We start from the raw sequence: 15,637 nt of genomic DNA, 5'->3' as shown, positions 1-15,637 counted from the left end.
ACAAGCATTAATGACCATTAACAAGCTCTGCTTAAAATCCAACATGCCACAGACCACTGAAGAGTGGGAAGCTGAGCGTTATCACTGCCTCTTCATCTTACTCTCTGACTTTTCCTGTTTTAAGCCTTTCTTAGAAGTTTCATTTAGCAATGCCATTAGTCAAACTACTATTGCTCTTTTTTTTTGTTTCTTTTTTTGCCAAGTCCATATAGTTTGCCATGTGTTTGGTTAAAGTAAAAATCAGATCTACCAAAGTTTGTAAAATGCCAGCAGCCCCATGATGAGCAAAGTCATACTCTTACAAAGCACTGTTGCAAAAGATGGACGGCAAAACATTTTTAGCAAGGAAACATATTTCAGTTTCAACTGCCAGGGGTTATTTTACCTAACAATAAGTAAAGCTATTAATTTTAAGACTTTGGAAGTGACGATGACAGTGCCTGTCTTTTCAAGCATGACCGTTATCAGCTTTAGACTTTTCTTAAATTTCCTGGCATTATTTCTTCATTTGTGTTGCACGCTGAACATTTTATAATGGCATTGGAAAACAGTTTAAATGTGATAATTTTTTTAATGAAAATGTAGACTATTGAATATTGCGCGTAAAATATTTTTTTTTTCTGTCTAAAATGTCAATATTTTTAACCTGAAATAAACCTTGTAACAAATTCATGTATTCTGGGCAGTGGAAATTATTTCCGTTAACTCTCTTTTCTGCATATCATCAATTTGCTTTTTACTCATGTTTCTCCTACTGTCGCTGTAAGCTTACTTGTTGTTTTTTCTTTCCTTTTCTTCATGCTGTCGTTTAGAGCCCTACAGAGAGACAAGTATGGGAGTAAAGCTAAACATTGCATATCAAATGTAATTTTTTTTAGTTCACTTTTATTGCATCACATATAGATGATGTAGCTAATAAAGGAAATTAATCTCACAGTTTTGAAATCGAAAGACTATTAATAGACATATGTATATATATGTGTATGCGTGTGTATGTATGTATGTGTATATATATGTATGTGTACATATATATATAGATGAAATTAGATGATGCTTTCTTTGTTTATTTCTCATTTTTGTGGCAGCATTTACCCAGCATAGTTTCTCATTTAGTTGTGTATGCTTTTTTTTTTTTTTTTTTCCCAAATTCATGTTTTTATTTGCGAGGTCACGGCATTTTTATACAGCTCGTTTCATTGCAGCCCCCACTCTGTTCTCACCTGCAATGCCTCCCATTTTATTTCTGCACCAAACCCCAGATCTATGCATTGGCAGCAGGAGTGCAGTGCTCAGTGCCTCAATGCATACGTTACTCAACACAACCATCAAACAGACACTGTTTTACCTGTCACCCATTACATACGGCCCTCCCCCAAAAATGCTCACTTTTCATTTCTCCCCAAGCATCGTGACTCGGTTGGAGAGCTTTCACCGTGAAAATCAACGGCTTTGCTCTATGTCTGTGATGGCTAGTTGATTTTTTGGCATAGCTCCCTCATTTGCTGGGAAACCCAGGATACAGCAGCACCCTCTAAGCTTCAGAAACCTAAAAAGTGACCGACGCATTTGGGGCATTTCACTCAAAAGCAAGAAGAAGCCTTCAGTAGCGCTTTCCAGCCCTTGACATACAGCAACTACTCCATCGCAGATATAGACTGAATCCTGTATTTTCAGAAGGTACACATGCCATGTACTAAGCATGGTATGAGCAACTGTTCATCTGAAATTGTCAGTTTAATGGCTTCTCTGATCCACTGTGCCTTGCTGGGAGTTGCTTGCCAGTTTTTGGCAATGCCTGAAGCCCTTAGCTGAGAGGTCAATAAGTTATTTCATGCATCCCCATGTCTGCTCTCCTTCCAAGGAGACCAGTGATCCCAAAAAAAGAAAGCATGGTGGCTTAACTGCTGGGCCTGATTTTCTTCTCCCTTGCCCACTCATGCTGGCATTGCTCTCAAAGCACTTCCCTGCCATCTCCCGTAGTGCTTTGGGAAAGAGCTGAGCTCCAGCCTTGCCTTGTCAGCATTGAGTCACCTGTGGAGATGCAATAGGCAGTGGGAGCAGGGACACTCTGACACCCTGCTACTCCTCTCAGCTTCCCATGAGCCCACCATACCGTGGCAGGGATGGTACTTGCTGTACCCTCTGCTGAACCCACTGCTTTAAATTTGCAGGTGGAATAGGAGCTATTTTTAAAGGCTTCACAAGCCCCTGGAACAGCTGCCTCCAACATCAATTGTATTAGAAAATCCCCACCTGGCCAGTGTGGAGTAAATAATTTTGTTTGTGCCCTTAAGTCAGAGGAGGTAGGGCATTTAGCCTTGTTCCAGAAAATCCTGGGCCAGGAAGCACTTTGTGCCTCCCCCGTGCTACTCCTTGAATCCTGCCATTCAGTCCTTATGTCTTTACTTTTCCTGACAGCCTGCCCAGTGAAAGGGGAGAGCAAACTTTTTTTCTTTTAGGAAGGATACACTCCCAAACAAAGTTTTGGTAGTGATTTATCCTGGGCTGCAAATACTTTTCCCTCAGCTGAGAGGAATTTCCCCCTTCTTCCAAAGCTCCTAGAGCCAGGGCAGTTGGGACCAGCCCAGGGTCATGAATTTTTCAGCTCCCCCAAGAATACATAGAGCACAAGAGCTGTAGGAGAATGCTGGCCAGGAGAGGTTATCCTTCCGGCTGGATGTTGCCTCATCAAGTCACACACTTGACAGTGCTTTCCATTTTTTTTTGGTGGGAAGCCCTTGACCACCAGGTGGTTTAGATGGAGCTGCGCCCTCCCATTTTGGCCGCGACGCTCTCCTTGCTGCCCAACCCCAGCAGCCGTGGCAGCCTAGGAAGGGGGTTTGAGTGTGCACATCCTGCATGAGTGTCCTGTTTGTACAAGTCACCCTCTCTTGTGTAATGTTTTTCAGAGGGGCTTCTGAACAATGCCAGGGATACAAGTGTCACGGATACTCTACCACTGAATGGTAATCACGGCAACAGCTACAGCATCGCCAGCGGCGAGTACCTCAGCAACTGCGTGCAAATCCTTGACCGCGGGTACAACCACACGGAGAACGCCCTCGAGAAAAAGATCCTGAAGGAACTCACCTCCAACTACATCCCTTCCTACCTGAACAACCACGAGCGCTCCAGCGAGCAGAGCCGCAACTTGATGAACAAACTCGTCAACAGCGTGGGCGGCGGGAGCGAAGACGATGCCATCGTGCTGGATGACGCCACCTCCTTCACCCACGAGGAGAGCCTGGGCCTGGAGCTCATCCACGAGGAGTCGGACGCCCCACTGCTGCCTCCCCGGGTGTACTCGGCGGACAACCACCAGCCCCACCTCTACAGTCGGCGTCGCATCCCGCAAGACAACAGCGAGAGCTTTTTCCCTTTGCTGACCAACGAGCACACGGACGACCTGCAGTCGCCCAACAGGGATTCTCTCTACACCAGTATGCCCGCGCTGGCTGGCATGCCCATGACGGAAAGCGTCACCGCCAGCACCCAGACCGACCCTCCACCAGCGAAAAGCGGCGGTGGCGATGCCGACGATGTTTACTACAAAAGCATGCCCAATCTTGGCTCCAGGAACCACGTCCATCAGCTACACACTTACTACCAGCTAGGTCGAGGCAGCAGCGACGGTTTTATAGTCCCACCAAACAAAGAGGGAACCTCCCCGGACGGCAATGCAAAAGGACCCGCTCACTTGGTCACTAGTCTATAGAAGATTCAGCAAAAATTAAGCAAAGAGACAACTTAAAGCCTCTCCGTAACGTTCGGTTTACTGTTCTGAGTTAATCCAAACAGTGGTAATATTGTGTGTACTCCTAAATCTTCATGCTGTTCAAAAGGAAATTCTCAGACTTTTTTTACTGGAATTTTTAGGCCGGCCCGGAGAGGACAGTAACTGCTGTGCCCCCCCTTATCTTCCCATCCTTCTTCCCTCCAGACAGACTTCATTATGTTAATGAAAGAGATAGATAACGGCACACTTCGTGGCCTTCTCAAGTTATGCCGTGTTTGTTTAAACAATCCTTGATGCTGTGTTGCTCTTAATACCGAGGACCTGATTTAAGAGGGAAAAAAAAATAATAAAAGGCCAAAAATGTGCATTTGAAACTAGTAGCGATGACACATCTAGGTGGGAGCGCTGTGTAACACAAGCTAGCAAAACTCTTTCTTACCAATCCAGATCACATCATGGGTTATGGTCACTCACAGCTTGGTTTCATTGCAGCGCCCTTTGCTGTGGGAGCAAACAAAACGTAAACAAATTTAATGAGACGGAAGGGAATCCTAGAATCCTGTGCTAAAGGCATATTTTACATTTTGCTGTATTAACGGATGATAAAAACTAATGGCAGAAAAAGAGAAGCGAACAATTTCTATGTAATGTACAGATACTAGCATTGCACATATAGTCTGCTTTCTGTTCCTCCAGAACTTGCGTCCCTGTTAATGTAGTGGAAAAAAAAAATAAGAACTTTTTTCTGTTGTGCTGGTCTTGTAAGTTTGTCTACCAGTAGGAGCAAGGTTTTTCATAACTCTTCCTTTTTTTTTTTTTTTTTTAAATTTTGTTTTGCCTCTTCCACTGCTCCTTCCCTCTGTCCCCTTCCCACCCCAGTAAAAAAACTCACTGGGCAAAAAAAAAATTCCCAAACATCACTTTCTAAGGACCATTTTTAGTAACACCATCACCATTTCTTTTCAGCCAAGGCAGTCTTTTAATTTCCTCGCTGTATAACCTTTTTCAGCCGGCATGTTGCCAGCAGACCTTTTGGCAGACTAGAGCAGGGCAAACTTCCTCATTGTCAGTGCACAACCGATCGTGACGATAATCCTGTGAAGCATCTCTGGCGAGCAGCCCCTCATCCAGGCCCTCAGGTCACATCCAGGGGCTGAGAGGGGGCTTTGTAATCCTAGTGGGAGTTCTACAGGAGACGGCCATTTCCCTGGAGGAGCAAAGGGCCTTCTCGGCTCAGTCTGGTCCCCCGTTTAGGCACTTGTACTGCAGTGGTTAAGAAGAGAATAGATTGATGCGTAGTGAGCTAAAAAGTACTTTGCAGTGATTTTTAATTAAAAAAAAAACAAAAAAACAAAAAAAGTCCTCTGTTCATTACTTTTCCTAACAGGAAATTTATTTATTTGACCGGATTTTTAAGTAACATAGGCTTTCTGGAGGTAAATTAGCAGCACGGAGTATGAATTCTTCTTCTTTTTCTTTTTCTTTTCTTTTTTTTTTTAATTTATGATCCATTTTGTATGGTCTCAACAGTTGAATGACCTCATTACTAATATTTGTTGTAAAAGTGAAGCTTGTTTGCCAACCAATAAACAACTGATCACGATTTAGAAGATACTGTATGTATGTACTGTACAATTAATCTCTCTTTTTTTGTCGTTGTTGTTCCTCTCTCCATTAATGTCTTCATTATGAGTCTCCACTCCTTTACGGCATCGGTGAGCAATGCCGAAGAAAGGAGGCCTAAGCTGAGAAATTTAAGCACAAAGGCTATGCAGCTGTGGCTGACTAGAAATATCAGGCTGGTGGTACTTGTTTAGGGGCAAGAGCAACACTGGTTGACATTTGTTGCAGGTGATTCTAGGTCTGTTTTGTGCCTACTGTATAAAGTAGCCAATGACACGCGGATGATTTGAGTATAGTGTTTCACGTGTCTTATCTTTTAATCATTGTAATTATTTCCTTTTCTTAATTTTCTTATTTTTTCTTTTTTTTTTCTTTTTTTTTTTAATTTGGGTTTTCTGAGATTAAAAACTGCTGGTAGCATGTCAAAGAGTAAAACAAGTCCCCGTTAGGCCTTCTCGGTCATTGTTTGCTGTCTCTTTATTTTCTTGCTCCGGGCATACGCCAAGCGCCCTCGCCATCCTTGGCCACATCCTTCCCGCCCCACCTCTGCCAGTGGCCCACTGGCACTTTGCTGCTCTCCTCCAGCCTCCCCCTTCACATCCCTTGAGTGCAATCAGGAATACAGAAAGCCACAAAATAGACTGGAAAGCTTGACAGGGAAAATAACCACCTGAATATGATCGGTAATGAATTTTCTGTTATTTTTTGTAAAAATGGCCTGGGCTTAAGGGCTTGGTGTTGCCTCCATCTAAACTGTGCCTATCCAAGTCCTGTCATGCTGGGCAAAAGCCAGAAGACTTGGAGCAGGTGGGTGAGGTGCATGTTAAACAAGGTATTCTCAGTGCTGGAGGAAAAACGCAGCAGCAGCAGATCAGTGGAGCAGTTCCACTCCATCCTGGGGTTGTCCTCACGTTGGGGCAGTGCTGCTTGGTGCTTCTCACCAGAGTCTTGTTGGGCAAGAGAACCAGGGGTGGTGGGATTTGGTGGTATCCATGGCCTACAGAAGAGTCTGGTTCGAGTCACTTGAGTCCTTCCTGCAGCCACTCTGGCCAAAACATCTTGGGGAAGAAGCTCCATGCAGGACCAAGCACTGATCACAGCAGTGTCTCTTGCTGGGTCTAGGTTTCGGCAAGGGAGCATTTCCTATTGGAATATTGGGGAATCGCCTGATTTCACAGCAGAGCAGCCGCTGGCCAGCCAGGCTGTGCTCTTTCTCTTGATGCTGCCTCCCTGTTTCATTCTATTTTCCATGCCAGCAGCAAAGGAAGTGGATAGTGCATGGTGGATCCACTCTTGCAGGTACAGCAGGTGATTCACACTCGTGTGGTCACAGCAATCCATGTAGCAGCCCAAGAGAGGCTGCTGAGGCTTTAAATAAATGAGGTACATCTTATTTTGGGGACAGTAAAAACTCTTTTACTGTATTAGACTCAAAAAATAGTTTTTCAGGGGTATGGTGGAATTGAGTTCATGCAGAGGGTGAGATATGCCCTAGCAAATGTCATCATGGTAAATTGGGAGGCAGGTGATGAACATGGTGTTTACCAGTTTTTCTGAAACTCTGCAAGAACAAAACCAGTGGTGGATTTGCTATGGGATGGATGGTTTTGTCCTGCTGAAAAATCTTCAACTTATTTTACTTTGAATGGTCATTCTTCCCCAGCCCTTTTACATATTTCAGGTTTATCATTGTGGATGCTGTTTTTCCCCCTCTCCTCCATCCCTTCTCTTTGCCAGCCTACCCATGCCTATTAGCACTTCTATTGAAAAAAATGCTGTTTATTTTCAAGCTGATTATTTCTGTCCCTGGGCTGTTTTGACTTCACAAGATTCACTGTTGGTGATTCTTATGGCTTAGGAAACAGCTGAATCACAAAATAGAGGGAAAATATATATTACTAATTTTATTAAGCATGTTATTAAGCCAAAAATGTTTTAAGACTGTAATATAGTGGGGGTGTTTTATGAAGGGGCGCAGGACACTGATTATTTTTGACATTTTCTTCCCTTTGAGAACAGATTTTGTTCTGTCAGATAGTTGATTATGGGCATGGTGAAAGTTGGTGCTTGTTGATAAGTAGCTCAGTGTGACTGGCGACAGTGTCCTCTGTGCAGACTGCAGCATGTGAAAATCAACTCGCTCTTAAGTCCTCGGTGCCTACAATGCTCCTGGGGTATGAGGGAGAGCTGCAAGACTTCCAAGGCATTTCTTAATGCTGAGCCAAGACAAGAATATGAGAAAAAGCTTTATGAAAATGCAGTAGTGATCATGGTGTGAAATCCATACTCATGCTTGGGGCACATAACTGTGTAGGCTGGGTTGAAGGGTATAATCAGCCCTGTACTCGAGGGTTCTTTTCTAGAGTTCCATTTAACAAAACAAAACAAAGAAAACCAAACCAGATTTGCCTTACAGGGAGAAGATTAAAGCTTCATCATTCAGCTGCAACAAGCATCCCAGTTTCAGCTGAAAACAGACAAAATAGAGGCAAACAGGTAGTGCTTGATCTCATGAGACCATCAGCTGATACACAGACCATTTTCTGAAACACAGGGCAACCTTTGGGAAGCATGAGCTGCCAGGCATGTTTGGAGTGAGAATTGTTAATGTTGATCCACTGATTGAGTTGTCCCTTCAGAAAGCCTTTCTTGCAGGTGGGAAGAGGGGGAATGGAGAAGTGCAAGGCTCCATGCTTTGCATTTTCCTGAAAATCATCTTAGGATGCTTTACAAGTCATGAATCCCTTTTTTCACTCACTCCTAATTTGTGCAGGACTGGGTTATTTTTCCTGTGTCGTCCCATTGCAGACCACCCCATAAAGAGCTGACACATCAGCTTTCTGCTTAAGGACACTTTGACTATAGCAGGCAATTCCCACCCATTTTCTGCAAGAGCCAGAAGAGAGTCTAAGATCTCCCTGAAACATGAAGGAGAAATACAAGGCAAAAGTCGTGCCATGTAGGCTGGAGGGCTGCTGGGAATGGCAGGTGTTCATTTTCGGGTACACATGCCTTTAGAGGCACGGTGTAGGCAATATTGCTTGCCATGGTCCTGTTCCTTTCTGCCTGTTGATTCCTTTTAATTCCTTGACATCTGTGGTTGTTTACCAATCTTTTTCCTTCCTCCCTTGCCCCAGGTAGTAAGCAGTGAGATACCTCAGAGGACCAGGGGAAACTGGTGATGGGGGGGAGGAATCCTGGGGAATCCTTCTGTGTGTCTGTGTGTGTCCCTGTTGCCTGCATCCCCATTCCCTGACCAGCTGGCCTCTCTTTCACACCCCCATGTGCCCTTGATCTCACTAGGTTATGAAGAATGTAATACCCTGCAGAATTGCCTCGTCAACAGGGATAGAAGGATAGCTCATCTTATTAAAAACCTGTCTCAGGAAAGCCTAAGAGCACAGGCTTGGTCATCTGTCACACCCTGATCTCCTGCTTACCTTTAGAAAGAAAAGTGCTTTATTTTTAGCTATCTGCTGCATTCAGCTACACTCTATGCAAATTTTATTTAATGAATATTTTAGGGTCTAAATAGTCTGGGCTCATGAACATTATATAAATGTCATGTTGTTGCAGGCTCTCTGGTAACAGTGTGAACATCCTGCAGTGTGAAGCTGGAGCCAGATAAAATCCATGATTAGTGCTCCCATGGAGGGCAGCCCTGGATTGCTCAGTGGCTGTCCTCAGAGGGGGGGTGTTAGCAGTGCAGTCAGGGGGGGCCCTGCAGTCCCCCTGGGAGGCAGCAGCACTCCCCTTTCTGGACTCGGGGACATTTCGTTCAGCACAGGTAGCTGGCTTAGGGCCAGTTTTCCAAAGGCTTTGGCAAGCCCTGGGGATGCATTGATCATACACCAGATCATTTATCGTCCCCACTCACAAGAGGCAGTCTGTTTAAAGCTGAAATATTGAGACTAGCCAGGATTGCTTGGAAATCTTCCTTTTTCACATCAAAATAGCATTTTACAGGTGCTTACTGTTTATTGTATTCGGTACGCCAGACAGATGGTGATAGTCTCCTTCAGGAAAATGCCAAGAACAAAAAAAAACAAAAAACAACAAAACACCCTAAGTATTTTCTGTCTTTTCATTTCTTTACCCACCACATATTTTCTTTTCTTATATTTCTACTCCTTAAATACACTGTACACATGTAAAAACCCAAGCTAAAACCTGAATAAATAAAAAATATTGGTATACAGAGCAATTATTATGTGTTGGAAACAAATGCTTGGTATTTTAGCAGTGCTGCTTAAAACCCCAAACAGCAACTTTGAAGACACAAACATAGCTGCTGCACAACCTCCTCAGCTGGTGTGATGGCAATATTTGTACAGATGACCAGATATTTCAGACTTATCTGGTCATCTGGTCAAGATGGACTGCATCTTGTGTTGCAGCTTTGGAAAAATTTCCAGCAGAGGGGTGCTTGATGGGTAAATCACGGCAGTAATAAAACTGTTTTCAGCCTGTCTTCTCCTACTTCTCTTGGAGGCATCTGAGAGAGAATTAAATTTGGGTCCCTGTGGCAGAAAACCTCACTCCAGACATGAGCCCTGCAGCCTTTGTGTCCTACCAGCAGCAAAGGCTTCGCCTTTCAATGGGCACAAGTCTGTGGTAATATCCACTGAAAAATGGCTTTGGAGGATGAACACTGAAAACCAAGCAGTCGACAAACTGGGTGGAGGATGTCTGGGTATTCCATTTGGGAAGCAGAAGCGCTGCCCCAAGCATCTCTGAGGACTTGGTTGCACAAAAGCTGCAAAGGGGCTGTGGGAAAAATGGACTTTGGGTGGGAGGGAATGAAAATAAAAAGCCCCTAATTTCTGGCAAGGCTTTGTCCTCTGGCTGAAATACTCCAAAAAAGGTTTCTCGGGTGCTTTCTGTAGGCAGCTGGAGAGAAGTGCAAGGTCATGGGGAATTAGAACCGTGTGTGATGGGAGGCATGTTTGAGGCAAGCAAAAGCTTTGCTGCGGCAATCGGGTGCCTGCTCTGGCTAGCCCCTGGTTTCCTCACCTAAAAAATAAAAAAGATAAGTTTTAGTGGTTTTCCACAAAGCAGCCTTTTGGTTTGTGTTTTCTTTGAGAGGATCCCTTCCTAATAAATGGAAGAGGATTTCTTGTTCAGTGCAAGCACCTCAGCTCTGCCCTTTGGTCACCTTCCCCTCACTTCCTTGCTTGCTTATTCAAACTTAGAGATAAAAGGCCCCATTGCTTAAGCTGCTGTTGATATCAGCCAGGAAGAGTGCTACATATTAAATGGGTGGGATTTTTGACTTTCTTTATTCTTTACACATTGTGCACCCAGGCATTTTGCACTGCTGGCAGTTTGTACTGCAATGCAAAGCAGCCCACTGAGGTAACAGCAGTGGAAATGAAAGGAGAAAATGCATCCCACTACTTAGGAAAAAAAGAAAAGAAGAAAAAAAGAAAAAGAAAAAAAGAGATGAGCAATAAGGAAATGCTGAAAGTCCCTCCTCCTCAGAAAAACCCCAAAAGTTCAGCCAAAATGTCTAAACTGGAAGACACCTGAAAAGTTGCCAATTCTGCCCCCACCACTTTCCCTTTTTCACCGTAGAGAGCAACACATATTTGGGAGGGTGAGAAACAGAGTGAAACAATTTATGCTTAGAAAGTGGCTGCAGAATGACTCTTGATTCTTCTTCTTAATCTATCTTAAGATTTTCCTGAAATATAAAAAAGCCTGCATGTGGTCACCACAAAGTGCGTATGGCTGTGTCCTCCCGACACGAGCTTGTGAAAGGAGGCGCTTTCCTTCCTGGGGCTGCAGTGATTATAAAGGCAGCTGTAAAGCAGAGCACTCAGGATGTAAAGTGCCCTTCAGATAATGTCTGATATCAAAACAAATCTGTTTACTCTGCAGTGATTTATACTGAATATTTGTTATTAAGGGGCGGGGGGGACACAACAGAAAACGCAGTTTGCTCAAACAAGCCCTGTTGTGCTGATACAAACTGGTGGCTGCAGTTCAGTGATGTGCTAAACACAGAGGAGCAGAGGCACCTCAGTGTCACTCTTCTGCAGAGAAGTGGGCAGCAGTGGCCAGTTGCAAACTACTGGCTCATGTGGGACCAAAGCCAGGCAAAACTGTAGCACCAAATTCAGCAAAAAGGGTGGGAGGAGACTCCCAATGGGATGCTCACTCATAAATACATTCACCTTCCCTGAGCAAGCCTTCCTTTTGTTTGGGGATGGAAATGGTCTTGAAAATAGCCAGTGGTGTTTGCAGGGGGGTCCTGCTCCAGGGATTTACCTGCTCTCCGCTTGTTTTTCACAGAGGGCGGAAGGACACCCAAGCAGGAGCCGGTCTTCAGGCGAGTCACCATGGAGGACAGTGTCATCTAGCGCCTGGGGGCCCCACCAGCCTGCCCCGGCCAGCCCGTGCCAGTGCACCACCTCAGCTCCTCTGTGCCTCAGCTCACCCGTCCCTCTCTTGGGATCGCACAACAGGAGAGGCTGGAGGAACTGGCCTCGCCCAAAGCCTCAGCAAACCCTTGCATCCCCAAGGAGAGAACGGCCCGGCGGAGATCCCCACTGCCCTGTGCATGGCAGCACCCTGGGAAGCGCCCTCGCCGTCTGGTCGCTCGTCTCTTTTTTGAAGATGAGCAGAACAGGTGAAAAATGTCTTCTGTAATAAGAAATTAGTTTCACCTGCCCCAAACTTTGCAACTCAGTAACACTTAAAAGATGGCTGAGTGTGTTTAATCCACCATCCCGAGCCTCTCTCCATGCTCTCAAGCTGGGCTGTATAAAGGGGAACCTGCCAGATCCAGGTTGCTGCTGTAAATACAGACCTGTCAGTGCGAAGAGCCAACAAGGGAAGGACCAGAGGGACAGAGAAGTAGTCCTTACACCAGAAGAAGCTGAACGTGCCAGCAGAGTACGGTCAAGTGAAGCTGTTGCTTGTAAACAGGGACCAGCGCATGTGTCCAGCAGCAGCTCCACTTGGCCAAAGCTTCTTGGGTGAAAGCTGCTCTGATTTTATTGTCTTGTGTAAATAGAAATATTTTTTTGAGAAAAAAAATGAGCCTTAGTATCTTGAAGATAGCGTTTCTCAATCAGCCCAGCTGGGGATGGATACATGGGAACCCACGGGGTCTGCCTGCTGGAGGCTGGCATGGCCTCTGGCAGCCAAGCTGTGCCGTCGCCGCAGGTGCAGCAGGCACCTGAAGGAGGATGGAACTGTCCAGCAGAGGACTCGGCAGACATCTCTCCCTAGTCCCTGGAAACAGGGTGAACTCACTGGTCCCATGGTCTCCGCTGGTGTAAATACTCAGCTACAGCCCACAGAGGACTTGGACTGCTCAGTGCAGTTGTGGGACAGGGGAGGGTGGGATGGGCAGAAATCATCAGCGGGATGCAAACCCCATCAGCGTGGTGATCCCCAGGCTTTTAGCATTAGTAAAAAAAAAAAAAGAAGAAAAGGAAAAAAACAAACCCTGAAGGCTTATTAATGGTGTTGGGCCAACTGTTTGGCTGGGTAAATGGAGGCATGCCTAGGCATGTTCTGTGTTCATGTCAGCCAGTGCCTGTCTGTGCAGTTCTCTGTCTGTGCAAACACGTGTGTGGTTCGGGGGCTGCTGCAGGTCCCCGTGTCCGTGTAGCTGTGTCCGTGAGAGAGGAGAGAAAATGGATGTGTGTGTTGTACTGCCCTTTACGTGCCCAAACACATCCGAGGAGTCATCAGTGACGCTGCTAGGTCCAGCTTTAGTAGCATCAGTGCGGAGTGGTGTCCACACCTCTGCAGGGAATGAGGCTGGGCAGGCAGGGGGATGGTGTTAGCTGAGTGAGAGCTGATAAATCTCTGCTCTGCATTGAGTTGTCATCCTCTGTGCCACCCTGCCGTGGCACAGCAGTGCTCATCTGCAAACACCACCAGCACAACAGGGCTGCACTCGAGCACGGGCACTGGCAGGATAGCACCTCCTGGAATTTGGACGGGAGCTTTGGGGTTTCCTTTTCATCCTTCATCACCCAAAGCTTACTTATGCCTTATTTACTCTGAGTCCAACTGTTCGGATTCACGCAGTGCAGGGAAATTAGGAAAAGAGAATGAAATTAGAAATTGAAAGTAGAAAAAAAAGCCCATACATGAGTAGAAAACAAGTATTTTTGAAATTTACCCCCAATAACTTTCTCTGGACACGGAAGTCTCTTTTCAGCTTGGCATTTTGCAGGAATGCAGTGCCAAGGTCAAGTGTCTTCCCCATGAAGAAGCCAGATAGCAGAAACAACTTGCACTATTTAGCACAGCATTGGGGCCAAAGCCCCTTTACCTTTGCAAGGAATGGGCACTGGGCAGGCAATCAGCAGAAATTGGAAGCTGCCTCAGATTCCTGAGGGGTGTGGGCATCTAGGGTGGTAATTTGCTTGCAGTGGTCCAAGGTGAGCTGCAGGGATAATCTTTTCCACTTGAATACTTGAATACCTCCTGTCATCCAGCTGTGTGTGTTCCCATTAACACCTAACAACTGCCAGTGCCAAGTGATTTATATATTTATCAGGCCATTTATTTATGTATTAAACCAGTGCATGGGAGGCACTGTGCTTTCATCTGCCACATGTGGACACCTCTTCCTTTGCCCACTTCTCCAGCCTTGTATAATGCCCCCAGGCAAGGTGACTGTCATCTTGGAGAGGCTGTGGTTTCCTCCCCAGTGATGGCTGGTAGCCTTTTTTCCAGGGAGAAAAATAGTGAAAGATGAGCAACACACTCTGACTTTGTCCTGGAAATGTGCTGAAAGTCAGCCAGTGTATTAAGCAAAATAAATAACTCCCAAATGTTTGAAAGTTCATGATCTTTCACAGACATGAGGAGACCATTCTTATGGTTTCTAGGGCCCCAAAGGGCAATGCTAAATCCTGAACCCAAAGCTTCTTAACTCTGGGGAGATTTGAGGTACAGCATGGGGAAAATATAGGGGCAGTAATTACAGGAAGGAAGATACTCCCTGGTTTTACTAGATTGCAGAAAAGCAGAACTCCCCTGGGTTAGGTTGAGTCTTGGGGTTTTTTTTTCATTGGAGCACTCACTGTTAGTTCCTCTCCCCAGACAATCCCATCATCCCATACCTTAAGCCCTTGCCTTTATGTCCAGAAGAGTTATTCTTGGAGGCGTTTAGAACAACCTTCAATGTTTCTCTCTCTCTCCAGCCCTAAAGAGGCTGACACCCCACAACTGACAGTTGTAAAGATGAGCCAGACCAACCTCAAGTCCTAATAAAAATGATGAATCCCATCCACTGCATCCATATCGATGGCACACAGGTCACACGTGGAGATGAGCAGTGAGGAGGGGGAGGCAGATAATCACTGAAAATTGTGTGTGGGAGGTGCTGTTACCAAACCCACCCGTCAGAGTTTTGATTTAATCCAGCCCTGAGTCAATACCGATTGACATTTCACTTGCTTTCCATATCGTAACTGGACTTCCTTACTCCTCAGGCATGGAATGAATCTTAATACATTGTAATTACTGTACTCCTGGTGGTGAACCGGTATGAAAAGCTATCACAAAAAGCATTAATAAAATGTACATTATGGAAAAGAACTCGGCATTGTCTGAAATTAATAATGCACCAATTTTTTCTCATCCACGCCTGCTCATTACAGGCCTGCCCTTCAGTTTTCTATTAAAATGACTTATTCAAACTACTTGTATAGCTGTGTTCAGCGTGAAGTTATCTGCTGTAGGTTTGCATCCCAGTTAGATGTACCGCATGAGGACTTATTAATCTGTTATATCTTAGAGGCATTGATTTTGGTGACATTTATATAACGCTGGTATGACTAAAATGAACTGATTGATTCATGCGTATGGATTAGTTTGCCTAAGACTTTGAGGCCAGGTAGCTTTATCATGCACTGTAACGCCAGAATTCATCACTGTATTATTTACGAGAGACTGAACTGGCTGCATCTCAACAACTGAAGAGATCTTCACTGTTTTATTTATGTATAAATGTTTACTTAATCAGCCGCCAATTTTGTTTAGCAGAGTTTGTTCGCAAATGGAAATTGTAAACGATAACGTGGTTTATATTTTAAAATTTATAGGCTTTCATCTATAGCAAAATCCAAGATTTCCAAAGTGTCTTTGTCTACTGGCAATCAACAAGCTCTCTTGTATATGCTTTCTGGTAATTGCAATTAGCTGCTGCAACATTTCACATAAAAAACAATGCAACCCTAATACGGGAGATCTGAGTGGTAGTGTGTCCACGTCAACATAAATATCCCAACCTTTACAAACACTGCTGGA

At 45.0% G+C, this 15,637-nt stretch overlaps 1 protein-coding gene across 16 annotated transcripts in view; it reads left to right on the top strand.

Moving 5' to 3' along the window:
* Window positions 1–12,463, top strand: part of ADGRL3 (adhesion G protein-coupled receptor L3) — a 486,649-nt gene extending 474,186 nt beyond the window's left edge. For 15 of the 16 annotated variants that reach the window (XM_088056043.1, XM_088056046.1, XM_088056042.1 and 12 more), the window contains one exon: window positions 2,910–5,712. In XM_088056043.1, the coding sequence (XP_087912169.1) occupies window positions 2,910–3,715 (806 nt within the window). In that variant the 3' untranslated portion in view covers window positions 3,716–5,712. Of the gene's footprint in view, window positions 1–2,909; window positions 5,713–11,653 lie in introns of those variants that run through there. The other variant, XM_088056057.1, reaches the window with a different exon arrangement.
* Window positions 12,464–15,637: the final 3,174 nt, after the last annotated feature.

Source organism: Pseudopodoces humilis, chromosome 6, assembly GCF_049639895.1.
Source record: "Pseudopodoces humilis isolate 2021_Gansu_Grassland_sample_001 chromosome 6, ASM4963989v1, whole genome shotgun sequence".
Classification (NCBI taxonomy): domain Eukaryota; kingdom Metazoa; phylum Chordata; class Aves; order Passeriformes; family Paridae; genus Pseudopodoces; species Pseudopodoces humilis.
This window is presented reverse-complemented; position numbering and strand designations above follow the sequence as displayed.